Consider the following 26,959-nt stretch of genomic DNA (forward strand, 5'->3'; position numbering starts at 1 on the left):
TTAGTGCCATAGAAATTTACAGCATAGAAATATGCTGCTAGCCCTTTAAGAGCTATCCTTTTACCCGCCCTTTCCCATTACACCTCTAGTTTCCTTGATATGTAACAGATTTATTTAAGGGGAGAAAGGCTTTTTGTTTCTGCTTTGACCAATGCTTGTCTAAGCTCACCCTCTCCTAACTAATATAGAACCAGAAAGGAAGCATCGACTCGTGAGGAAGCGTTGACTTAAGCTGCCTTCAGTTGGTTTGAAGCATCTCTTGTTTCCTGCAGGAAAGCAAAGGCTATGAGTTTGAATCAGACACGGACACGGAATCCATCGCGAAGCTAGTGAAGTACATGTATGATAACCGTGAGAGTGATGACATCACCTTCGCCACCTTGGTGGAACGGGTCACCCAACAGTTGGTAAGCCAACAGCTCAACCCTCCTTGTGTTGTAGTTCACAGTCAGGTAATTCTGTAGCTCAGTTGTTAGAGCACTTGCCTCGCAAGTGAGAGAACTGGGTTTGATTCCTGGCCAGGGCGAAACATTGGGCAAGTTTGCTTACTCCACACACCTCTGTTTACCCAGCAGTAAGGAGGAATCCAGTTGTTTGTCAATTGATGCATCGCTCTTCCTTCAAAATAAATAATAATCTAGTCACTCAATCCGCGACTGTTTGTGGAACAATGCTGTGCGCAATTGGCTGCTGCGTTTTGCCCACAAAATATGCAGTCAATTCACTTTACAGTGTATCCTGTGAAGCGCTTTGTTTCGAAGACGTGATAAGGCACTATATCAAAAAATGCAAGCATTATTAATTCACTGCTCAAAGTTCTTTGTCTAAATCCACTCAATACAGTTAGACAAACTTAATTTCAAATTGTTTAATAATAATAATGACATTCCTTCATACTCCTTGCAGTTGATACAACGCCTTTCATATCAGAAAGACATCTCAAAGTGTTTTCACAGAATTACTATAAAATGTAATGACTGTATTTTGTAGGCAAACACAGTAGTCAATTTGCACACAAGCTGAGTGAAAAATGTCAAAGTGCTTCATAAAATATATTGTAAAGTGGATTGGCATTGGCGAGTGCCACCTGGTTTATAGTCTTGCTGTTTTACAAATTGACTGTGTATTTTGTGGGTGTAACGACCTACAAAGAAAACCAGCTGTGAAGTAGAACCTCCTTTATTGACCTAATTCCCTTAGGTTCATCCTTTCATTGTACCAGTAATGGTGAGCTGCATATTTATGGCAATTGTTAAATCTTTGGGCTCAAATGATGTTCAGTCAAAATCGTAGGGTTGTCTTATCATGTGAAATCTCTTGTTTGGTTTACTACCTACAATTGACTGAGTATCCAGTATCCTCTGCATAGCTCGATTATTATGTGCGTAGTGCTTTGAGCACAAAGTAGGCACTGTGTTTTTTTTTCAACAGCGCCATTGGCTTAAGCCTTTTAGCGAGCCTGAAAAGTCCTGGAGAAGATCGTTGGAATGGGGTTTGATGTTTTGGGTGTTGCCTTTGTCAAAGTCATCACAAAACAAGAGGGAACGGGAAAATGCAGGACTCTGGCTCCTCTGCTGTGTCTTTTCTTAATGTTTGATTTGGATGTTGTGCTTCTGACCTGAACTGTGCCCTTGTATTTACCAGGAAGGAGCTTTTGCTATCGTGCTGAAGAGTGTTCATTACCCAGGTGAAGCCGTGGGTTCTAGGTACGTTTAAAAAGAAAAGGAGCATCCTCTCTTTCTCTCTCTCTCTCTCCCCCCAACAACAACTTGTATTTACACAGCGCCCCTGACGCAGGGTAGAGTGCCTGAGCGTTTGACAGTGGTGGAGCAGGACCCTGAGCCTGGGGGAGGGAGGAGGTGACCGTAGGCACCTTCAAAGAGGAAAATCTTCACATTGGGATGGAAAGGCAAAGGGATAAAGCTTCCTCGCTAACTGATTCCAGCAGCAGGCTTCATTGCTTCAGTCTTCATCCTGCTATTGCTCACTTTCCACCACAGAGTTACACAGAACAGTATGGACCGGAAACAGCACATTCATCCCAACTCACCTGTGCCCTGTATTCTCTTTTTCCTCATGTACGCATCAAGTTTACTCTTAAATAGTTTGATGCTGTTTATTTCAACCTCAGCACCCTCTAGGTGAAGTGGTTGGTTCTTCCTTGTTAGATCTATTACTAGCTAACGTCTATTTATGTCCTCTAGTTTTGGACTCGCCAACAAGTGGATATAGTTTTTAACTTGCAAACAATGCACTGTTTATAATTATATTTGTGTTTGTAGGCGGGGGGGTCCTCTGCTAATCGGTGTGCGAAGCGAACACAGACTCTCCACTGATCACATTCCTGTGCTGTATCACTCAGGTAAATAGCATGTTTGTTCGTTTCTATCTGCATGACCGAAAGCACTTCTCTTTAAAGGCCTGCTGCAAAGGTGAGTCTCTAACATGCCAGTATCTCTCTCTGTCTCCAGCTTGTAGCACCTGCAGCATCGAGCTAGGGTGACTCTTCCTCCCACGTTCCCTTCTTAGCTAAGTGACCGACTCATTGAGACCAGCCCTAGAATTGGCAAAGGTGCTCCGTATATGAGGAGCTAATCAAGCTTGTGGCCAACCACTCACATCCCAGACCAAATGTGCGTCATCTCTTAACACAAATCCCCGAGAATACATATCACATTATGACTGGTTTGTGAGTGGTAATAGTCTTGCTCCTGAGATGCAGAGCAGGTTTAAAGTTCTGTTGATTCTGACTCATTCAATCCAGACATAGCCCAAGATTGGGGACAGCTCAGTGAGAAGGGTCAGCCCAGACTGGAATTCCAACCTTAACTGTGTCCTTAACTTCTGTTTACCTTGGAGTGCGACGAGTGTGCATGGGAATGAACACCCACTTTGGGTTGTAATATTTAAGACCGTAACGCTCACTGAATCAGTCTGCCCTGATTCATAACTTCCAGTTACAAGCTAACCTCTCGTAGGAGCAGATTTTTCAAGGAGAAACTCCATGCGCCATCACAATTGGGTGGTGGTCCCCGAACTTCAAAACCAGAAGCGCTTCCGATCCGCTCCCCTCCGCTTTAAAGCAAAATGGAGCGTAAACTAAATCACGCTACGTGCTTTAATTTCGCCCACAAAATATACAGTCAATTCACTTTGCAGTACATCTGTGAAGCGCTTCGAGGCGCCTCGAAGACGCGATAAGGCGCTGTATTGAATGCACGGATTGTTATTATTTCTGCTCTGCACTCTCGGTGTCAACCAAGCAAAATAGAAACCAGGAAAGGTGGTTTGACTTTAATGGTTTAAATTTGTTTTGATTGCGAGACAACAACAACAAATTGCACTTCTCGCACGCTGGCGTCCCGGAGACTTCCAGTCCTTTTCTGTTGATAACGGTTTGAAGCGGGGCATGGAGTTTCACTTTCACTGCTCTTGACTCGATCTAGAACCCACTTTGTTTGCTGTGAATGAAAAGGCTGAGCGAGCTTCCCTGGCTTATTCTTGTATTTTACTTCTACTCCAGCCGATTATAGGATGGATTGTACTTTGGATGCCAAATCTACGGAATCAAAAAGTCATTTAGGTCGAGTATCCAACCTCAGTTTGGCTTTCAATGCCTGGTTTTGGGCTCTGTACTTCAGGGGCTATTGAAACTTGCAAATCAAAGCCGAGGGTGTGATAGGGGCTCCGTTTATTGGTGGTGTTTTCCTTTAAGGTTGCTTTGGTTTGGGGACTGCAGTGCATCAGCACATTTTCAATTCCGACGAAAGCCTCCATTCTCACCCAGGACCCAGACTGATCAAATTAAAATAATATCAAATTAATTGAAGCGAGGCCATTCGAGGAGTAAAATGAGGAGGCATTTTTTCACACACACACACACACACACACAGTGTAGTGCAAATCTGGAATTCAGGGGATCGAGGGATATGGGGCAAAGGCGGGTAATTGGAATTGAGGTACAGATCAGCCACGATCTAATAGAATGGCAGAACAGGCTGGAGGTTCTGAATACCCTCCTGCCTGTTCCTATACAAGAGGGACATTGGTTTTGTGACAGTCTGAAGCTATCGGGATTCACGGTCCAAAACTGCCCAAACGTCAATATAGAATAGCACACTGCAGGCTCTGAAAATCCTGAGCAGGCCATGATGGTGACAATAAAATATCATGATGGTCCAGAAGAGGGCGATCCTTTGAAGTTCAAGTTCATTGCTCAAGTGTTGCTCAATTGTCTGTCTGTAACCTCTGATACGAGCTGGTTCGATTCTCACACCAGACACCAGAAGAATATACTCCCATTTCTCCAGCACAAATACCCCTCACCTCAACCGGCACAGATTAATGTAAAATTAGGTGCAGTGCGGACTGCAGGAAGTCACGTCAGATTAAGGGTTAAGCCTGATTGCTCGCAGAACAATATCTTGAGTTCTACTGAGCAAATTGCCCTCCAGCCCACTGGAGGTTACTGGATCGTAACTGATTCCTTAGCGGAATTTCCCATTAAACATGGAATGAAAAGTCCAATAGCCTTCTCAAACTACTTGTGTCAGGCCCCGGGATTAGAGGTTTTCTTTTCAGTCAACATTCACTTAATTTTGCTTTTACCGTAGCTATTGTTGTGTTGTGCATTATTCCCTGAGCAAAGCACATTGAATCGTCCGTTTCCTCCCCCCCTCAAAAGCTTCTGCCAGTATAGCTCTAGCAAGTCGCAGAACAGGAGCGAGGGACACCAAGATATGGGCTCAAAGTCAAGACGGGTCATGATCTAAAAGTAATGCATCTGCTTGTTCAAACCTCATGGGAAAGTGGAAATATCCTTTCATGTCCTTCGTCTTTTCCCTCTGTTTCTTTCTCGCGAAGCGTGGAATTTGCTAATGTATCAAATCAAACCTCCTGGTGTGCAGTAAAAATAAAAAGGAAGTGTGCAGTTTTAAATGAACAGCAGCACCAATTTCTGTCTGTATATCATAAAGTATCAGAGATTCCCAGTAATCCTGGAGAAGCAAGTCTTTGAAGTACGAAAATTTGCATGTCTGTCTTTCTCCATGGGTCTTCGGAGAAACGTGTACCTACAGTGCCTTAGCATCATTAGTTTGGTTTGTTGCGGACAGTTCAGATCTAACTCGTGGCTTTTGTGTGAACAGTAATGGGGAAGACCTGTTCGGAAAGGTGGAAATGTGGCTTTAGCTCCTGGTAGTCTTTGGATAAATCAATTGATTGATTTTAAAAGCGCATTTTGTTTCCCCGCTCTTTAACATGAGTCTGTCCATTCACAGTGTACTTTGCTAATAATCATCCTTTTTGATCAGCAGCAACATGCTTAAGACCCAAAGCAAAGTGAGATTTCCATGCATTCCAACTACACATGGAAATTCCAGAGATAGATTGTTGGAATGGAATGCTCTCTCTCTCTCTCTCTCCCAGGATGGATGCATCCTGCTTACCTAATTCTGGAAAGTTTTAGGCGCAGGTTGGCAAGAGCCGAGGCTTGGGGACCCCAGAATGTGTGTTGTGGTAACTGCTGGAGTCCATTGCCATTCAGCGCCTTTCACATCGGGAGGATGTCTTAAAACGCTTCACAGGCTTCGCTGTAAAGTGTAGTGACTGTGTACTTTGTTGGCTTTGGCAGCTTTGCAAAAAAAAATATATCTTTAAAATGTGAGCACTGACCCACAATTTCTAGCGTTGTGAAATAGAATAATCATTATCATCATCATAATAATAAATAGAATGGGAGAAATGTGAATTTAAAACAAGATTTCTGCTCAAAGTGAATCTGTGGCACTTGTGGCTCTCAGGCAGAGACTCTGTTCTCTTGCTGTGGACACAAGTGTCTATGGCTCACTCACCCGCACCTTAAGGCAGCCAGTGCACAGAGGAGCTTTGGGGAATGAACGTCTTGCGCTAGGTTTGTCACAAATGGTGTGTGTTGATTGTGTGGGTGGGCGGATGGAGAGGAGTAGGGTGGGGGTGGGGACAGGGGCAGGAAAAAGAAGGGAAGACAATTACCAGGAAAAATAAGCAGAAGCACAAACCGCTGTTGTCTGGCATCAAGCCAAGACAACAGCAACTCGTTTTTCAATTGTAAATCCCTCCTGAAAGACCAAGAGGAATGGTGTACGTATCGGGGGTGATGTGTGCATCAGGGTTTGTGGCATTGACTCTTCCACTTGCAGTGAGTTGAATCTTCTCTCCTGGGTTATAAACAGGCAAGGACAAGAAGGGCAGCTGTAGCCTCCCTCGCGTTGACAGCACCACCTGCCTGTTTCCGGTGGAGGAGAAAGCCGTGGAGTATTACTTTGCATCAGATGCCAGGTAGGCAAATTTGCCTCATTTTGTTTGTCAAGACTTATGAGCTTAACAAAAGACGTCTTAAGACCTATTTCTGTGTCCCTAAAGTGAGAGTAAGGAATCCACAGAGGTTATCCTTGTAAAATTCAAAATAGGGATAAAATTGGTCACTTTTATCATTGTTTGGGTGGGTTTTTCCAAGTAATATTATAGTATAATAATAATCCTTACATTTAATATAGCACCTTATCAAGTCTTTGAGACATCTCATGCCGCCGTGTACTCTCTTTTCCCCACAGTGCTGTCATTGAACACACAAACAGAGTGATCTTTTTGGAGGATGATGATGTGGCTGCCGTCGTGGACGGACACCTCTCCATCCACAGGATTAAACGCAGAGCTGGAGATCACCCAGCCCGGGCCATCCAGACCCTTCAGCTAGAGCTGCAGCAGATCATGAAAGGTGTGAGCAGCGCAAGGGTGGGAGGAATGAACTAAGAGAGGAAAGGGGGTAAGAGAGGGTATTTCGAATATTAGACAATATTTAGAACCAGAGAGATTTACAGCACCGGAGAAGGCCCTTTGGCTTATCAGGAGAATCAGAGGACATGGCCTACAACTGAATGGGGGTGGGGGAGGAATTCAGAATAAATCTGCGGAACATTACTTCCGTGAGAGAGTAGTAAACTTATGGAACAGGCTCCCTAGGGAGAAGTTTCTTCCCTTCTGTGAAGCAGAAAATGTCATTTGTTATAAGAACAAATGAGATAGGTTTTTGCTACAAAATTCTATCTGGGGAGACGGTGTATAGTTTGGGAACACGACATGTCAAGCAAGTGCCAGGATGGTGGAAGACGAACTAGATGGACCTCGGTCTTCTTTGGCCAGCAAATTCTTAAGTTCTTAACCGTCCTTTCTCCATCCGTCAAATTGTATTATAATTTGCAAGAGCCATAACTGGTGAGATCCTGACAATAAAGGCACTGCCGAGACTTGAACTCAAGATCTCCTGTTTACTAGACAGACGTTTGCTGCCTAAGCCATGGTGCCTTCTTCAAGATCTACCTCTTTGACCGTGCTTTCAGTCATCTTTCCCCTCCCCACCCGCAGCTCAGATGCCCAGACAATACTGAGCACTTTGGGACATCCTCCTCCTGACGTTAAAAGGGCACTGTATAAATGTAAAATTGTATTGTCTTAACAAATCTCGTTATGCACTACTAAATAATAACTAATTCAAGTTTAAGTGACTAAATCTGCAATGTATTTATCATAACAGCTCCTCTCCCCTGTGGTTTTACATGTAGGCAATTTCAGCTCCTTTATGCAGAAGGAGATTTTTGAGCAGCCAGAGTCGGTGTTAAATTCAATGAGAGGAAGAGTCAACTTTGACGATTATGCAGGTAATGTCACAGTGGAATGAATAAGGGTGCTCCAAATAAAAACAGAAGTCGCTGGGAACACTCGCACTCACTCAGCCGGTCAGGCAGCATCTATGGAGAGAGGAAAGTGAGTTAACGTGTCAGGTCACTGACGAAAGGTCCATCGACCCAAAATGTTAACTCAGTTTCCTCTCTCCATAGATGCCGCCTGACCCCCTGAGTGAGTGCGAGTGTTCCCAGCGACTTCTGTTTTTATTTCAGATTTCCCGTATCTGCCGTATTTTATCTTTGTAAAATACAGAGCAGCCTTTTCTGAATGTTGTGCCCGTTTTCCTTTCACAGTGATCCTGGGAGGCTTGCAGGATCACATCAAGGAAATCCTGAGGTGCCGACGCCTGATCCTCATTGCCTGTGGCACAAGTTACCACGCTGGTGTTGCTGTAAGTTTCATGCATCGCGTATCAATCAGACAATGTAAGGACTAAGCACTAAGATCCCTGTGAGTGTTGGCGGGAGATATGCCGAGCCTATCATGCCTAGCAGTAAGTAGGAACCTGGTTTTTAGTTAATTGGCGGATCACTTTCCAGGGGTAATAATCCTCCCTCCCTCCCCACCACCCCAAAAATAATAATAATTTGGTCACTGAATCCACTACTGTTTGTGGGATACTGCTGTGCGTAATTGGCTGCTGCATTTCACCTACAAAGTACACAGTTGCTACACTTTACAGTGTGCTCTGTGAAGAGCTTTGAGAAGGCGACATGATAAGGTGCTATATCGAATGCAAGGATTATTATTAAGCTTCTGGGCCATGCTTCAGAACGGTTTCCTTTGGTTAATTTGAGAAGTCCGCTATCTTCAGACAATCCGCTTGTGTGGCGTCTCTGTGCAACTTGCTGCTCTCTAGAGAACTTTAGCAGGTGTGAGAAGAATCCAGCCACTCACAAAGCACTGCAGTTTCTCTCTTCTAACTCCTGGCATCATCAAGGAGGAGACATATCCATCAGAGCACAACTGATCTTCAAGTGTGATTCCATTAAAATCTGATCAGATGGAGTCTGTGCCAGCAGCTACCTATCTCCTAGCTTTTAAACAATTTTGACTTCTTTTAGACTTGACACAAGATATTTTTGCTTGAGGAACAGAGCAAAACTTCAGCCCTGGGCTCTGCTCCAGAAACTGCACCAAAAAAAAATGTACTTTGCAAGTGTTTGGCCACAGAAAGTCAACACACGACAATAAAGGGTTTCTACAGAAAGCCTGTGGGTGATTTAAGTTCTGAACAACTCTGGCTGTTTGTCAAATCCAGTGATGCACGCTATTCCTTCATCACTCTGGTTTCACTGCGGTTTAAACGTCTCCTGTTCAGTAAGGCTGGTTCCATTTCAAAGCACGGAGACAAATTTTGTTTGCATTCTTAAGTAGTGCAGGTTAGAATCCATTGTGTGGGTTTCTGGGAGGTCATAGCCTTGTCGTGGGTGGAGAACAAGGCTAGTTTTATTTGGGGCATTATTGGCCAGGGCACCAATTCGAAGAACCTCCTTCCTCTTTTCAAATGGGAGCATAGGATCTTTAACATCCACTTGAACAGGCAGGAGAGGCCTCGGCTTAATGTCTCATCCAAAGCACGCCCCAGGCACTGCATTAGAGAATCATCTCAGACAATGTGAGTTCCAAGCCCCACAACCTTCTGACTCAGAGGCGAGAGTGCTACCAGCTGAGCCGGCCTGACACACAGAGTTTAAGACTGTTAACGTTAACAGGTGCCTTGTAGCCTAAGTACATTTTCTGTTGGGTTTCAGACTCGGCAGGTGCTTGAGGAGCTGACAGAGCTGCCGGTCATGGTTGAACTTGCCAGTGATTTCCTGGACCGGAACACCCCAGTCTTCAGAGATGATGTGTGTTTCTTTATCAGCCAGTCAGGTACTTTATCAACGTGGTACTGTAGCTGCAGATTTGTGTAACCAGGAAATTGTCGTCTTAGTTTCTTAACCATTGATGTTTTGATTGGAACTGTAACGAGAAGCACGTCTGGCTCAAATTAGAGTTGGTTAAAGGCTTTGCCATATTGGAGTCCCGTTGGCTTTGTGAGTACCGTCCAACAGTTGTGGTGAACACAACACATGCAGACTTGCTGATTTCAGTTCCCAATGCGAGTGCAGTAGGTACCCAACCAGTGCAGCTTCAAATGGGCCCCCAGATTGGCTCAGGGGATCATTCATACTGCTCAATTGTGCATAACGTACCCAATTGGCAGTTGCATTTCACCCCCGAAATACAGTCAATTCACTTTACAGTATATTCTGTGAAGCTCTTTGAGACGTCATGAAAACGTGATAAGGTGCTATATCAAATGCAAGGATTATTATAAGTATTACCTGAGCAGCTGTGGAAAAGTGTCCCAGAGAATTATAGGGGAAGATTTGTTTCTTCACCCTGATCAGTGAAAAACGTCCTCACTCTTTCTTTCTGACTTCCTTCCAGGGGAAACGGCAGACACTCTGATGGCCCTGAGGTACTGCAAGGAGAGAGGTGCCCTGACTGTGGGCATCACAAATACTGTCGGCAGCTCCATCTCGCGCGAGACAGACTGCGGAGTCCACATCAATGCTGGGCCCGAAATCGGCGTGGCTAGCACAAAGGTAACCTAATAATCTGTGAGAGACCAGTAAGAAAAAGCTTTTCAAACAGGTACACTCTGTCTGAAATAAAAACAGAAGTCGCTGGGAACACTCAGCAGCTCCGGCAGCATCTATGGAGAGAGGAAAGTTGAGTTAATGTTTCAGATCGATGACCTTTCGTCAGAACAAGGTTCTATCATTGCATTTGATACAGCGCCCTATCACATCGATAAGACGCGTCACAGAATAGACTGTAAAATGAATTGACTGTGAATTTTTTTTACGGGTGTATCTCAAGGAAGTGCCTGCACTTTGCTCTTCTGTTCCATGGCCTGGCAGAGATTGGGAGGGAAAGTGAGTTGTAAATCATAAACACAGCACATTCGAAGACCAGTGCATTGTGTCATCCTGCTAACCCCATTGCAAGGGCCATATATTTCCGATCGTGCCCAGGACAAGGGATTGGTTTTGTCATTCTTTCTGCTTGGCTGCTCTTTATTGGGTTATGTTTTCCCTATTCTTACGTAATTTCTGTTTGCTTTTGCATGTGCGTTTATCGTGTGATTTCAAATGGCACGGGAATGATTCAGAGCAACCATTTGGATGATTTAATGCTGTAAATCCGTGCGTTTTTGGCAGCAGGCTGGCTGAAACTTGCAATCTTTGCGGGTCTCACTTTGCAGAGCGAGCGAGAGCTTCCAGCAGCAAAAAATGAGTGAGAGTTGAGTTTCAGCAGATTAACAACCATCTCTAAGCCAAACTAACTAGCTGGCTTCTCTCATTCCAATCCCCGGTGGTATCTAGGTTAAAAAAAAATCTACCCCCTGCCATTCTATCTAGCTACGAAAATGTATTTATTAAATCCGCTCCCTCCTCTCTGCAAGACTCAAAATCGATCAAATGCGTTTTAAGCTGGGAATCTGCTTCTCCTTACTCTAATGGTGAGAAATGATGTCATTGTGCCACATATTTGTCAGCGAAAAACCACATCAGACCTTGACTGGTCCTGTGAGAATTTGATCATGGAAAATAACTGGAGACTGTTAGACTCCGTCTGTCGATGAGGAACTGACTTGGACTTTTCTGCCTCTGAATTCCCTTGCATCAATATCATCTTACAGCAAATACTTTGCTCTTTGAGTACTTTTTTTTGTATAGGGGCTGCTCTACGTACCTGTAATTTAAGGGAGGGGGAAACAGTGTCTCTGCCTATTTAGAGGCCCTATTTGAGACCCTTTTTTAAGCTCTTGCCATGCCAGTGGCTGTCAACACTTGTCAGATTGCTCCATGTTAGCGATTTTCTATTGGATTGATCATGTACCTCAATTCTGTTGAGGAAAATTGATACCGAGGCACTTTCTCTCTCTCACACTGTGTGTGTGTGTGTGTGTGTGTGTGTGTGCGCGCGCGCGTGCGCCCGAGTTTGTGTGTGTCTGACTCTCACGCTCTCTGTCTGTCTCTCACACTCTGTCTGTCTCTCTCACGCTCTCTATCTCTCGCGCTCTTTCACCCTCTCTGGCTCTCTTGCTCTTCTCGCATATGCTGTGAAGAACAGCGTGTTTTTGTGCCAAGGGATGCAAGCGTAAACTTGGCTGTTGTCTTTCGGCTTCATAACTCTTATTCGAGACTGCTGGCAGGCCAAATCTATGGCGATCTCTTGGGTTAATGTTGCAAACCACCGTGTCTTCCAAATGTGGGAGAGCTATCCATTGCTGAAACTGCAGTGATGTAATTAGCTGTTAGATCATTGTAATTCTAACACACCCAGGGCATTTTTATTTTGGAATTATCTGTGTTTTTCATTGGCGTCATTCCCTCCAGGGGTGTGACTCTGTTCTCAGTTCACAATTATATTTGACTGTATTAAAGACGTAGAGGAGGCCGGAGCCCGCTGAGCAGAGAGAGCGGACAGGTCTACATCGAGTCAGCAAGTCACAGTGGTAGGGAGGAGATCTCTAACAGGATATTTTATCTGGCTACAATCATCAGCGATCATCTTTCTTCACCCTATTGCCAAAACACTCCCTGTTTATAATAATGCCAATCGGTGCACTTGCATAGCTTTCATTTGACCTTAAATTTCAGAGGAACTATCTCACTACCTCCTTCGGGAGGAACAACTTGACGCAGTGAGAATGTGGAACAGTGCTAAGATGCTTGCATGTGATGGGGAAGGGTATGAGAGGGAATAAGGAGTGTTGGAGACTCAAGTGGAATATAAACAGCATGGACTAGTTGGCCTGTTTCTAAGCTGTATAATCTATGCAGAGAAGCTATCAGGAAATTCACTTGTATACTTAAAGCACTTTTGAGAAATCCTCCTGACATGAGTGAAAGGGGCTATATAACTGTGATTGTATGTACTTAATAAAAGTAATGTTAATTAATTAATAATGTGCCCAAGAGTGCATCTGGTTTCTAAATGTCGAGCTAATGCTCTGTAGCTGACGATTCCCATCTCTTCTCTCGCCCAGGCTTACACCAGCCAGTTTGTGTCTCTGGTGATGTTTGCTCTCATGATGTGTGAAGACAGAATCTCTATACAGGAGAGAAGGAAGGAGATTATCCGGGGATTGAAATCACTGCCAGGTACGTACGAAAAGGACTTGAGGAATGTAAAATAATATCAAGCACTTAGTGACATGGTCCAAACATAAGACAGACTGTCTCAAATATTCAAAGCACAGACCACCAAATAACCTTACATTGATTTCCCAATACTTCTTAGCTTCATACCACTGGCCCTTACCACACTAAACCCACAGCATGAGGCAAAGTGGCATCTTATTCTCAACTGGTTCCTATAATGGGAAAGTCGATCTATTGATAGCCCCCGACCACTATCTGGTGAGGCAAATAATAATAATCCTTGCATTTGATAAAGTGCATGCCTTATCAAGGCATCTCAAAGCGCTTCACAGAATACGCTGTAAAGTAAATTGGCTGTATATTTTGTGGGTGAAATGTCAATTGTGTTGTGGCTCATCCATCTTCTGTTAAAATGCTGCACAGTTGGCTTGCTCAATTCACACTCCAGTTGCTGTACATGAGGTTAATTGTCCAATATTACTGTATTCATTGTGGTGTGCTGACGTAACTTGGCAAGCCCTCTCTGTGCACAGGGAACAATGGTGCTCAGTGCCTGAGCAGTAAATCGCACAGTTATAGGATTGGTCCCCTCGCCCTGCGTCAGCGGCCCTCCCCAGGGATAATCTTGGCAGCTACGTTCATCTAGAAAATACACAGTGACTACACTTTACAGGTCAAATTCTGTGAAGCACTTTGAGACATCCTCCCGATGTGAAGGATGCTAAAAATGCAAGGACTATTAAATGTACTCAGAAATGTTGACTTGATTATGCAGCCAAGCACAATGCCTTTGGGGGACAAAGGAACATTCTTGTGTTGATCCGACCTGGCTTACTGTCTGCCTCTCTTGCTCAGACCTTATTAAAGAGATTCTGACCATGGATGAAGAGATCCAAACGTTGGCACGAGAGCTGTACCAGCAGAAATCCGTCCTCATCATGGGCCGTGGATATCACTACGCCACCTGCCTGGAGGGGGCGCTGGTGAGTTGTACTTCTATTTGCCTGTATCTCCAGCAGGGAGTTCATAGCCCCCCACGAGCAAAGAACTTGCTCATGGGTCATTGAGCAACACAGTACAAGCCCTGCCAACAAGACTTACTCCACCCCCTCCTGATCCCAACCACCAGCTCGGGTGCGGATCCCTGACTGTCCAGCGCCTTGAGACGCCGTGTAAATGTCTGTTGTTGTTACTGCACTGGTCTTCCAAACGTGCTTTTATTGTCCTCTCGTGACAAGCTCCCTCCCTCGCCCAGTTCAAGGCCCATCTCAAAACCTACCTCTTTCCCTCCCCGCCTCCTCCCCTCGACCCCCACCATATGACGGTCACGATATAAATGTAAATTTCTATTGTATTTTGCGGCGGGGTCTTTGTGCCATTTGGGATGATGGTATCACAATTCTGTGGTTTGCCAGATTTGAAAAGGATTGAGAAATGGGGTGGGCGGTGGGAGAGGAAGAGAGAGAGAGAGAGAGCGACCCAGCTGGGTAATGACGCTTCCGCGCCCCACCACAGGGAAATTTCACATCCGAAGACTTATATCCCAGCCCACTCTGGGGAAAACAAACGATTTTGAAACAGCATCTGGAAAACTGCCTTGAAAAGAAATTAAGGCCCTTTTAGCCATTTGTATCCATTGGTATTTGGAGTTGAGGTACAGATCAGCTGTGATCTAATAGATTGTCGGAATGGGCTTGAGGGGCTGAATGTCCTCTCTGATCTCACCTGAAACCGCACCCTCAGCACTGCGTTGGAATGTTCAGCTTAGACTTGGTGGGTTCTGCGTCCCCAACGTGAGACCTGAAGCCCCAGGCTTCTGAATCCGAGGAGAGATGCATTGCCAAAGGGTCAAAGAGTTTATCGAGAATCCAGTTAAATCCTCTTTCACAATACTCTGTCTCATCCGAGACCCAAGAATGTTGTTAAAATGGAAAACAAAATATGATCGATCGTAAGGGGATTGTTGGCCCATGTCCAGAATTGCTACTTGTTGGCTAATTGAGAGTAGTTTCTTTGCCTGGCCTACATTTCACCACAGAGCACCGAATAAGGAGGAAAGCCATCAATCTATTGCCTCTCCCGTAACCACACGTTTTACACTCGACCGTCATTCATAAAGTAAAGCACTCCTTGCAGATTTATAATACTTCAACATGCTTTTAAGCTTTAGTGAAAACAGATGTTGCTTTCCATTGCTTGCGCCGCTTGCATCTTAATTCGCACGGGAATATCCTGTTAGAGATTGCCGCAGAAAGGGAAGGGAGTAAATCTGATGTTGGCCTTTAAGGAGTGGATGGGTTGTTGGTGTGAGAGTAATTATTTTTACCCATGCATTTTCCAATTGATCATCATTAACAGGCTGTCTTGTCAGGTCACTGTGTCTCATACAGTAAAGCCCTTGGCAGGATCCTTGCTGTGCTCCCACGTAATCAAGAGACTGGTGCACAAAGGAGGCATTATTTAAACTGTAGATGTTGGGGACGGACAGTTTTGGAACATGGTGGAGTGGGGGAGAAGTCACAGAAGCGGGAAGACTTGTTCCTTTGTTCTGCTGGTCAGGTCAAAAACAGGTCCTGTGTTTCAGGAAAATAGGATGCACACTGCTACTTAATGGACCCCAAATGATACAGACATTAAGCACTGCAAGTTATCACAAATTAGTTTCAGGTTGAAAACGTGATAAAAGAATTGCACTCATTTTGGAAAGGGGGTGGGGTTTAAAATAGGTAAGATTCTTACACTGTGTGCCAGCTCGGATCGTACGTCTATAATAATTATCACAGTCCCTTTGCCTTGTACCCGCCCTTATTATTATTATTGCCTCCTTCAAGGCCCCGTCTCAAGACCCTTCAGAGAGCAGGCACAGGCACGATGGGCTGAATGGCCTCTTTCTGCGGTGTAAGATTCTATGAGCTCATGAGTGAGCTACAACAAGCCTGGACTGTATTGCTTACTGGTCAGCAAATTCTATGTTCTGTTTTTTTATGAGACTTCTATGATGCTTCTGCTTGCAAACCACAGCAGTCGGCTCCTCTCACCTGGGATGTTTTGTTCGATCATGAATTGAACAACAGCGACACAGTCTGGCCTGTGCTCAGCTGGAGCTTTGCCGGAGATTCTTGTTTTTAATTACGCAAATCAATTTAATAAGCACAATAGTACTTTCAGGGATTTGGCAAGGCACCCAACAGTTTGTAATGAACCTTTTCAAACTTGGCCTGCCGTGGTGCCTGGATTGTACAAGGGAAATGTATTAGAACAGCATATCTTTTAAGCTTGATTTCTGGTTCTCATTTGGCTGCTCTAAAACTAATACCCAGCTCTGTGTCATTTAAAAAAAAATAATTAGCTCCATCCTCAACATCTGCCTGGGAATTACTAATGCCCAGAGCTAGCCCTGGAATGGAATTTTCAACCCCTGTTTATTTGGCCAGAGCTTTAAAGCCATGTCTTTGCCATGTTATCTGTATTCACCTCGACTCTGTTGCCTGCAGTTAGCACAATGCAGTGGAATTTATGCAGCGCCTTTCTCAGCGGAGGACGTCTCAAAGTGCTTCACGGTGCTGGATGGGCTAGGGGTGGGAGCTGACAAGCTCTTTGGACGTCCTCCCGGCTTGAAAGGCGCCGTTTAAATATAAATTGTAGTGCATTAGTTTGAAGCCCTGAGCTGCAGTAAAGTAAATTCGAGACTGTGTTAAGGTTGAGTTGGCAATAGTAGAGGTGACAGGATGGCACATATCTTCCACACTTGGGGCAATGTCATTTTGGACCATTTACTCCCTTGTGTAATGCACTTTTAAGTCTTTTGTGAGACTGGGAGCTGAAACAATACGTTGTTCCATTTTAGACCACCACGATGTCAGACCTGGATTTTGTTTGTTCTGCAGACTTACATTCAGCTACTTAAATCAATCCAACTAATTATTGGAGCCCTTCGGCTGGAGAGGAGAAAGAGCAGAGCAGGCTCATACTGCCGATCGCTGCCCATTCGAGTCAAAAAAAAAAAATACCCAAACGAAACCAATTCATAACAGATTTGCTTCACAAGACCTTTCTTATTAGAATCACAGCACAGAAGGAGGCCATTCGGCCCATCGTGCCTGTGCGGCTGTTTGAAAGAGCTACCAAATAATCCCATTCACCCACTCTTTCCCCATTTCCCTGCAAATATTTTCTTTTCACCCATATACCCAACTCCCTTTTATTCTTGCCTTCTCCGCAAAATATCCTGCTTTTCATGCCATTAAGTGATTAAGTGTATTTGTGCCAGAATTGCCCAAGCAACCTCTCCTCTCTCACCCCCCCCACTGTAATTGTCTTTAATGTGCCTTCTCTGTACACTTTAATTTGCAAACAAGTCGCCTCAACTTCCAGCCCATTGAGAGGAAACTAATTGGAAAATGGAGATCAGTAAAGTTGCTTCCGCTCTGGGTTTCTCCTATCAGATAATGAACCTATTTACCTCTTTAGCTGCTGTGCATTGTCTGAGTCGAGGACCCGGTGCTGGCATTAATTAGTTACAGCCCCACCAGAATCAAATCCTTTATTGCGGTAGGAAAAGGTCATGGATTCAGGCTGTGATCAATTGGAACCATGTGTAAAGGAAGTGAATTATATGAAGCCCTTAGATTCAAAACATCAAATATTAATCATGTCTATCTGAGGGGAAAAACACATCCATTTTAACTTGCACAATCTATTAAACAAAACTCCTTTTAGCAGGATAGTCTGGCAAGTCTCGACGACATAATTTACAGAAATCAGGACCGGTTAGACTCACTCTCGCACAGGGAGAAGAGGAAATGAGTGCTTCAGCCCCGTCTGCTCCATCTAAGTGCGCCAGCCTGGCTCAGGCGGTAGCACTCCCGCCTCCAGGTCAGAAGGTTGTGGGTTCAAGCCCCACGTCAGGACTTTTGCTCGTATATCGTAGACTAACACACAAGTGCAGTGCTGGGGGTGCATTGCATTGTCGGAGGTGTGGTTCTTCGGATGAGATTCAAGTGCTGGCTGTCTGTTCAGGTGGACGTTAAAGATCCCCTGGCATTATTCAAACAGCAAAGGGACTTTCTCCTGGTCTCCTGTGCAACAACCCTTCAAATAAAATCCATCATTCGCTCTGTGGCTGTTTGTGGCACATTGCTGTTCTAAAATGGGTTGCCATATTTGCCTACAAATACAAACTCCCAACAACAGATTACATTGTATAGCGCCTTTTTACATCAGGAGGACGTCCATCTATCTGTGAGTTACTCTTTACAGTAAATCCTGTGAAGAACTTTGAGATGTCCTCCCTACGTGAAAGCAAGGATTATTTATTATAGTTAAGAGACTTACTGTTAAGAAAGCAGTGTAATGAAGTGCATAAAAGGTTTAAATGTTGCTTATCTTGCAAGTGCTGAATTTTCCAACAGCTGTATGTTCCTTCTAAAATTTATTAGCTGGTTCCCATTGCTTATTATAAACTTGTTCAACCACAGAGTATTTCCGGCACTGTCTGAATATAGCTTTTCAATAATTTTTTTTAACTTCATACTATGCATTTCATGGTTAAAAGAAAAACTAGTACATTTTATTCAGAGAGATTTTACATTGTTTTGTCCGATATCGCAGTTGTTTATACAAGTCTTATGTAAAACAAAGAACCGTGTTTTTCGAGCACAGTTTGCCTGTTTTTTTTTCAAAAGAAATCATTGCTTTCCAGTGTTTCGGGGAGTCTGCCAAACATTCTGGGCCATGCCTGTCAAGCCACTCTTGGGAAGTTGGTTAGAGACTGCAGAGCTGAGAATGTTTAGCATTGATCGCTACCGATCTGTGTCTGTAATGGAAAAAACCTTGAATTTGATATAGGCAAGTGCTTTACCAAGTGAGAAGACCCGGGTTTGAATCCCGGGCTGGTAGGGCGAAATGTTAGGCAAGTTTCCTTGCTCCTCACGCCTGGTGGTCAGTCGCCTGGCTGGGGGCTAATAATAAAAATTTGTTCCAAAAAAANTATTAATTTGGTCACTCAATCTACGACTGTTTGTGGGAAACTGCTGTGCGCAATTGGCTGCCACGTTTCACCCTCAGAATATGCAGACAATTCACTTTGCAGGATATCCTGTGAAGCGCTTTGAGACGTCTCAAAGACGTGATAAGGCGCTGCGTCAAATGCATTAATAAATTATTATATGGCACCTTTCGCTTGGGGAGGACGTCTCAAAGCGCTTCGCGGGATTCATTGCGAAGGAAGTGTGGGAGTGACCTTGTGTTTTGCTTTGCTTTTTACAGAAAATTAAAGAGATCACGTACATGCACTCTGAGGGCATTCTGGCTGGGGAACTGAAGCACGGCCCACTGGCCCTGGTGGACAAGCTAATGCCAGTCATCATGGTCATCATGCGTGACCACACCTACACAAAGTGCCAGAGCGCCCTGCAGCAAGTGGTTGCACGACAGGTGAGAGAGACCCAGGTTTTTTTTGTGTGGGTTTAAGCCTCTTGTTCCACTTAAGAAGACAATACGAATGTGGTCTGCTTGCTCCTTCCGAATCTCCCACGTCACCATGACTCGGCGTGGGAGAGGGGAATGCTTTTTTTTAATATATAGAGAGGGGAAGCGGTCAATTGCCCCTCATTGCGCAGCACAGTTCATCTGCTCGGCAAGGTTTTGGAACAACGCTTAGCAAAATCAGCAAAATGCGGTGCTGGCACAGCCCTACGTTGTCGGAGGCCCCATCCTTTGGATGAGACATTAAACCGTCTATGCCCTGTTTAGCCGGAAGTTAAAGATCCTGCGGCAAAAAGAAAAGGGAGTGATCATTCACTCCATGGCTGTTTGTGGGGATATCATTGTGTTCAAACTATGGTGTGGAGGGCGCTATATAAATCCAAGTGGTTGGTGGTGGAGTTGTTATTCTGATACAGCATCTGATCACATCTTTGAGACGTCTCAAAGCGCTTTACAGGACATACTGTAAAAGGGAATTACCTGTATATTTTGTGGGTGAAACGCGAGTTGATTTACTGGTGTATCTGCTTAATGTCAGGGCCGCCCGATTGTGATCTGCGACAAGGATGACATCGAGACCATGAAGAATGCTAACCGGGTGATCAAAGTGCCTCACACGGTGGATTGTCTGCAAGGGATCCTCAGTGTGATACCGCTGCAACTGCTGTCCTTCCATCTCGCTGTTCTGCGAGGATACGATGTGAGTAATGGAGTCTGGGATACAAAGCTGGGCTCTTTCTCTCACACACACACACACGCACACCCTTTAATCGTACAAAACGTCAGGGAGGGGGAGGGCTGCTCAGGAAATCAGCTTAATAGACGTGCAATCACAACAAAAGGTATTTTTAATTGGCGCAAAAAGCATGTTAAGTGGAATACTTTGTTGTTCGAAAAATGTTGCTGTGAGAGGAAAGTCCACGTGTGAGAACAGTATACAGTATGATCTCAAGAGCATTAGTATTTTTAGATATTCAAACATCTCTCCATCCCTTCTCTGCCTCTCAAAGCACACCATCGCTTTTGAATCGGTTTAAACATTCAACAGCTCCTTCAGCCAAACGCTGGCTCATTTTTAAACTTGAAGCAAAAAATGTCACTTAACTTCTCACTCCGAACATCCTGATTTTAAATCGTCCCGTCCTCCCACATTTGAATCGGTAGCAACATTGAGCAACTGGGATCAATCCTCTTCATAATCTTAACAAACCTGAAAGCCAGAGGACAGACCAGACCGAGAAATCTCCGTAACTTTGCTTTGTGATTTAAATTCTGATAGCCGCGATTCTCTCATGCTGAGTTCTCCACCAGGGCAAGAGTATTCTGACTAAAATTAGCTGTTCAAACTGCACAGTATATACGCCAGAGGAATCTGAGCCTTGCGTTTTTACTGCACAGTATCGCTCTTAATTTTACTGCATCCTTCCGAAAATAACAACTATCTAAAAACATTTAACGCGTCCGCCCCTTTTGACACCCAACATTTATCTGTAGTTAAACTGCATCTGCCACCACTCGGCCCAGTTTCCCCCCCAAAAAAGCAAAATCTTTCTGAAACTGCGTTACTCTTCCCGGTTTTCTCTTTCTCTGATTTTAGTATCAGAAATGCAAAAAATACTTACGATGCCTTCATTCACGGCTGTATACCAAACACACAAAATTCCAAGGACAGCCACCCTAGCTAGAGCTTCGTCCCATTCCAACCCACTTCTCAACAGACGCAGGTCAGGGGCACAGCTCCCAAAACTGGGACTAACCCCACAATCTTACTGAGAGGGTTGACGGGCAAGTGAAATGGTAATGACACATTGGTGAACTCAGGGCTGTTCTTCCAAGGTTTGGGTTGAACCCGGGAATTGCTTTCCTCTGATGTTGGATGCAAAAAATGAGGAAAAGCTTCACTCTTCAGTGTTATACCAGTGAGATGTCTGAAAGTTCACCAGAAGTAGCACAAAGGATCGTCGCCAGACAATTCCTGAAGGCGTAGCGCTAGGAACTGTTTGGGTCTAAATCTGGGTTCCGTCTCAGGCAGATAGTGATACATGACGACAAGGGAAGGAGAGCCTTCAAAACAATGGGAAGAGAATGCAGTTTAAAAATGCCCGAGAGCTGCCCTCATGGACCAGCGGGTAGAGGCTGGTCGCGCTGAGTCCTACAGAACGGAAAGTCACTGTGATTCGCACTGGACGCTAAGTTTCCGGATGTCAGCCAGGCAGGCGTGAGGCATATCCCAGCAGGAATCAGCGGCTTTAGAAGAGGAGGAAGGGAGAACATTTGAGGAGAGGAAAAAAAAAAGAGAGCAGCCAGGGAAAAGGTTGTCTTGTGAACAAAGAACTGAACTGGTGCTCCGCTCTGTTCCCAAAGGTTGACTGTCCACGAAACCTGGCCAAATCCGTCACCGTGGAGTGAAGTTCGAGGCTGACAAAACCACACGAGACACAGAGGGCCAAGAATTCAACTTCTTTTTTTTTAACCTGAGCATTCTTAACTCTTTATTTTTTAACAAACAAAATACTGTATAAATCTTAATTTACTCTTTAGTCTGGTGGGAATACATGTGGACGTGCTGTGGAGGGAGGGTGTGGGTAAAGTCTAGAATGATACGGTGTAAGGCAAGGGCTCCTGGGCAGGGCAGAAGGTTGTTGTGAAGGGTGCTGAGAGGAGTATTGTAGGTCTGACCAGTCCGTGACCATTTTTGTGTCGTGTTTATTTTTCGTCCGAGTGCGTTCCATTTCATTGTTGTTGCTCAAAATCCAAGCAGAATTTTCTCTGCCACTCTGTTGCATTTTTCTTCAGCGGACTCCAGAGTCGGAACGGCGCCTGCGACCCTAACCGGGCGCTAAGAATGTTCCGCGTTGAAACCTCTTAACGGAGAGCTTGCCCGTCCCATTATCCTCCGATCATTTCTCTCGCTGCCTTATCTACTCATCTTTAGTTTGCGACGCCTGAGAATCAGAGCCAGTTTCATTCTTCCCGTCAGGGGGACTCCTGGCCACACCGTTGACTGCTTCAATCCACCACTTTGTTTTGAAGTACAACCCGTTTGCATCTTTCGGGGAGTAAACTTGCACATTTTGTATAAAGTGGGGTGTTGCCCTAGTGTGTAGCTGCAGGGAAATCTCTTAACGTAATCCTGATTATAAACGGGATTGGGGAAGTTTCACATCAATGCGTTTTCTCACAAGCGACTGGCTCCCGCTATAACCTGCTCACTCACTCACTAGAAAACGCAATGCGTTGATAGAAGACAGCTCAGTATCTTGCACGCACATGCGACTTTAGATTAGAAACAGCGAGGAGGAATCAGACTGTCGAAACTGACAGCAAGAATTCTTTAGGCTTTATTGAAATATTAAAGCTGTATAGTTAATTATTTATAACAGCTTAGTACTTTATACTGTGATTAATTTTAGTTGATTCCGGTTAATGGTGACATGAAGTTTTTAGTACGAGGATTCCTGAATTTCCCTGCATGTGTCTGGCAACAGAATCCCCTTCAAACCTGATAAGCTTTGGGGTACAGAACTTTCATATTCATTGAAAAGAATGCTTTAAACACATAAGGATGTGGCCTCTGTGGTGTCGATTGGTTTCAATCCCAAATCTGTCTGTCGATGTGGAAACTTGGAATCTGCATATTTTGTGGGCTTATCTATTAGAACTCTCTCATATTCGCTGACTTCCAAAAGAAATAATATTACCTCTGGCTTAACCCCTCCCCCCCACCCTCCCCCATACAAATGACAGAATTTTTAGCCCCGCACTAGATAAAGATAGGTGCGGGAGTTCAAGCGGCTGGAAAGCTTGACAGATATTGTTCTCAACAGCAAACCATGTGGTTAAAGCCAACTAAATTCCAGGAGTTACCCTATGCACACTGGGGACCCTCAGCCTTGGCTCTTGCCAGCCTGCGTCTAATTGACTCTAATAAGTAAGCAAGGTGCTCCCCTCCGGGCTGGGAGGGGGAGGTGGGAGAGTGCGCACATTCCAAAACAAAAAAAACAATGCTGCAAACCATTTATTCATCTCACTTCAACCTGATTCCAGATTCAGCACAATATAACCAATCTGGGGGCCTGTCTCCGCTTTGGGTACAACTGGAATTTTGTAAGAAGTGTATTCTGCTGCAATAATGGTAATAATATAATAATAATACCCTGTGACCTCTAAATGTTGGCATCTCTCATTTTGCTAAACATTGTGCTTTGCAACAGCCTGGGAATAGAACTTGTGCTGAAATCTGTGCTGAGAAATTCCACTTGCAGTCAAGTGTGGTGACTGACACTGGGTGGGGTTTATAAAGGTATTTTTTCTTGTTATAACTGCACAACATTCATGTCCTTCCACGTAGTGGCGTTTAAACGGCTCAGTGTAACCGTGGGTCTGAGATTGACTGCTGTGTGAATGGGCTTCTTGCTTCAAATCCACTCTGGGTGCATGAGGTAATTCGGACGAGCCGTGTTTCGTTGACTATGAGGAAGCCATTGAGTACAATCTCTCTCTGCTAATTTCATCGCTGGTTAACTCTGATTTGCCTGGGTAGAAAGAATGCAGCCACGCCACTGTTGTGTATTCAAGACAAAATACCTGCAGTGTAACTTGACGGAGCTGGAGGGAGTCAGCAGGGGAGCTGTTCTGGGTACAGAGCCAACTCGTGCACTGCGCTCTCCAGACCCTGTCAGCCCAGAGCGCACATTAACCATTGTTCTGGAATCTTTACTTTATGGTCTCGCGCTGATTCGGGGGGAAGAGGGGAAACTGGAATTATCATTGCTTTGCTGCTACCACCAGCTTCGAAATTCCCTTCGACGCCCGGCGGCTTAATCCAGTCCAGATTTACTACTGCCGTGTGAAGTTTGCACCAGGCTCCACAGTAAATTAGGTTGACTGCAGCTATGTCAAAGCGGACAGGAGCAGAGTGCACTGTGTGGCATTGTGAGAGATCATCACCGGAGTTGCAATATTCAACAAGCAGTTTGCTGAATCATCAAATCATGCTTTGCTCAGTTTGCCTGGAAATGAAATTCAGAATGTAATCTGAGTGGCATTAAACCTCAATGCTGTAACTAGAATTTTTATTGAACAAAAAAATAAGCACCGCATTAAACCAGAGTTGTTTTGGCTTAACGGTGAAGCCTTGGATGAGTCATTCCATTGACCCCCAGTTAACAATTTCCTGAACGAACGCAGTCACGCAATTGTAATTGAGTAACGTAAACTATTTGAGCCGACTTAAATCCCGTCTTGTTTATTCCACAAAGGGAAACTAGAGATAAAAGGAGAAGAAAACCGAGAAAATTGTTGATGCAGCGCAATTGACCAGGTGGGACTGTGTACTGACACAGTCCCAGTGCTGTTGTCGTTTCCATCAACCGTGCACCAAACTTAACAGAGCTTCCCGCATAGGTTTAAGATGTAAGCCATCGCTGAGCGAATTGCTATCAAATCCAATGCGTTCAACACATTGTTGTAACTTAAGTGTGAGTGCACTGCCATCGCTTTCACACACAGGCCATGGTGGTAACTTGCTACCTCTGCTCTCTGTGTCTGAAAAGGCATCTTCTTGTGGTTTGAAGAGCGATGCAGGTCTTTAAGATTCACACACACACACATTTGCAGTATCGAAATTCAATTTAGAATCAGATAAAAGGTGACTAGGCCAGACTGGTAGTTTGCTTGAGTTTTTAGCACAGTGATTGAAACCAATGCTTGCAATTTAGTGTGACTTCCCCCACCAGCAAAATGCGACCTCTAACATTTTAGGGACGTTTGGCAAGTGTGAGATCGCAGCTATTTGACCCTAGAAGGTTACAAGTGAACATAGGTAAAATCTTCTGTGCGCTTTGTGGCACTGAACGTAATGAAACCAAAACTAACATGAAAGCAATTGATCTGGAGTATCTGTGTTATTTGTTGTTGATTGAGTGATGGTTTAAGTGTCAGTGGTTCAGTGTTTTAGCCTATCTTGGGGAGCTGGACTTTATGCTTGGGGATTAATTGAGAACCGGTGGGGGGGGAATGATTAAAAACTTATACACTGCAGAAGAGACCTACCGCCTCTCTGTGTGGTCTTCAGTACTTATTACTGGAGCGCCAGTCTGGATTATAAACTCACTCCCACAAGGACACAGACAGCACAGGCATTTTACAAGCACACCAAATTTATTTGGACAAAAGTTACATAAAGGGAAAGAGAACAGATAAAAAGCAGTATCTCATCATGTCAATTTTCCTCGAACCTTCATAACTGCGGTGCCAGTATTTTGTGTCCGTTCCATTCGAACACAGTTTGGGGGAGTCTGCCTCCAGTGGCTCCCAAGACTCAAATCAGTACCATCACCATCTGATTGATTGCATCGGATTGCTGACGGGTGGCCAGGCATTTTGGCTTGCTGGGCTTCGGGCCCAACAAAATACAAGTTCCCAAACATCACCCAGTAAGCCAGATGCAGTTCTCTTTTTAGTCTGAAATCTCCACAGAATTCAAGTGGATCCTCAAAGCTGAACGAAGGTGTTTAGTGGTTTGTTCCAGTGTGCTGCAAGTCATTGACTGTGCACAAAGAGTCATTGTTCAGAGCTGACTTGAAGATTGGGATTGGAAGAGGTCGCTCCAGTGGTGGAGCTAACACCAAGGTTGGACTCCATGGGCCAAGTGGCCTCCTCTTTGTCCCTGTAATTTCTACAATAGATTTCATCTCAATTCTAGGCACTCACTACTATAATGAACCCACTTCCGCCAGTTAAGGATGCTTGCAAGAGTTTCTTGTGCAGGTCACAAGGGATTGATAGATACTCTTTGGCATTAAAAAAAAACTCACCATCTACAGTGTATTAAATGAATATCAAATACTTTTCAGCCTGTATTCAACAGCATCACACGCAGAAGAGACTTAAGAACATTAGGCTGTGCATTGGCTCACCCAACAGCTTCCTGCTTGAGGAGTAGCTGCGCTGGTCTTGCTACGGCAAAACTCTACAGAAGAACAGCAGAGTGAGAGAGGGTAAGGCACAATCTGTGCTTGAGGGGTAGTGACACACAGAGGGCATTTCACCATCTCTTACCTTGCACTCTCAAGTGATGATGATAATCCTTGCATTTGATATAGCGCCTCATCTCAAGAGCGCTTCACAGACTATACTGTAAACTGAATTGACTGTATTTGTGGGCGAAACGCGGCAGCCAATTACGCACAGCGGCGTCTCCACAAACAGTCATGGATTGAATGACCAAATTTATTATTATTATTATTTTGGGAGGGATTATTAGCCCTGGAAATCGATCCGCCAATCGACGAACAACCGGATTCCGACTTATTGCTCGGTGAACAGAGGCGTGTGGAGTAAAGAAACTTGTGTAAGATTTCGCCAGGGAATTGAACCCGGATCCTCTCTAAACACTTCGCTTCGGGAATCCAAGCCTAGGACAGTGTGGGAGAGGGTGTCCTCACACAGACGAGAGCCAAGCAGCAATGCACACTTGTCTCAAGTCAGAAAGGACCTTCTCTGGAAGCAAAGCTGTGTTCTTGTAGCTATCTTACTGCAGCGGTGAGTACTGTGGAAGTCAAGCCCTCGTTTGGAAACCCAAA

General features: G+C 44.6%; 1 protein-coding gene across 2 annotated transcripts in view; it reads left to right on the forward strand.

The window, feature by feature from the left end:
* LOC103190263 (glutamine--fructose-6-phosphate aminotransferase [isomerizing] 1) overlaps positions 1-25,415 on the forward strand; it is a 37,556-nt gene extending 12,141 nt beyond the window's left edge. Inside the window, exons 6-20 of one of the 2 annotated variants that reach the window (XM_042344448.1) lie at positions 273-407; positions 1,645-1,706; positions 2,283-2,362; positions 3,524-3,583; positions 6,213-6,318; positions 6,594-6,757; positions 7,602-7,697; positions 8,019-8,116; positions 9,480-9,600; positions 10,162-10,319; positions 12,773-12,887; positions 13,743-13,870; positions 19,155-19,322; positions 19,912-20,073; positions 21,738-25,415. In XM_042344448.1, coding sequence (XP_042200382.1) covers positions 273-407; positions 1,645-1,706; positions 2,283-2,362; positions 3,524-3,583; positions 6,213-6,318; positions 6,594-6,757; positions 7,602-7,697; positions 8,019-8,116; positions 9,480-9,600; positions 10,162-10,319; positions 12,773-12,887; positions 13,743-13,870; positions 19,155-19,322; positions 19,912-20,073; positions 21,738-21,782 — 1,698 coding nt within the window. In that variant the 3' untranslated portion in view covers positions 21,783-25,415. The remainder of the gene's footprint in view (positions 1-272; positions 408-1,644; positions 1,707-2,282; positions 2,363-3,523; positions 3,584-6,212; positions 6,319-6,593; positions 6,758-7,601; positions 7,698-8,018; positions 8,117-9,479; positions 9,601-10,161; positions 10,320-12,772; positions 12,888-13,742; positions 13,871-19,154; positions 19,323-19,911; positions 20,074-21,737) is intronic. The other variant, XM_042344449.1, reaches the window with a different exon arrangement.
* The last annotated feature ends 1,544 nt before the right edge of the window (positions 25,416-26,959 follow it).

Source organism: Callorhinchus milii, unplaced genomic scaffold (assembly GCF_018977255.1).
Source record: "Callorhinchus milii isolate IMCB2004 unplaced genomic scaffold, IMCB_Cmil_1.0 Scaffold28, whole genome shotgun sequence".
Taxonomy (NCBI): domain Eukaryota; kingdom Metazoa; phylum Chordata; class Chondrichthyes; order Chimaeriformes; family Callorhinchidae; genus Callorhinchus; species Callorhinchus milii.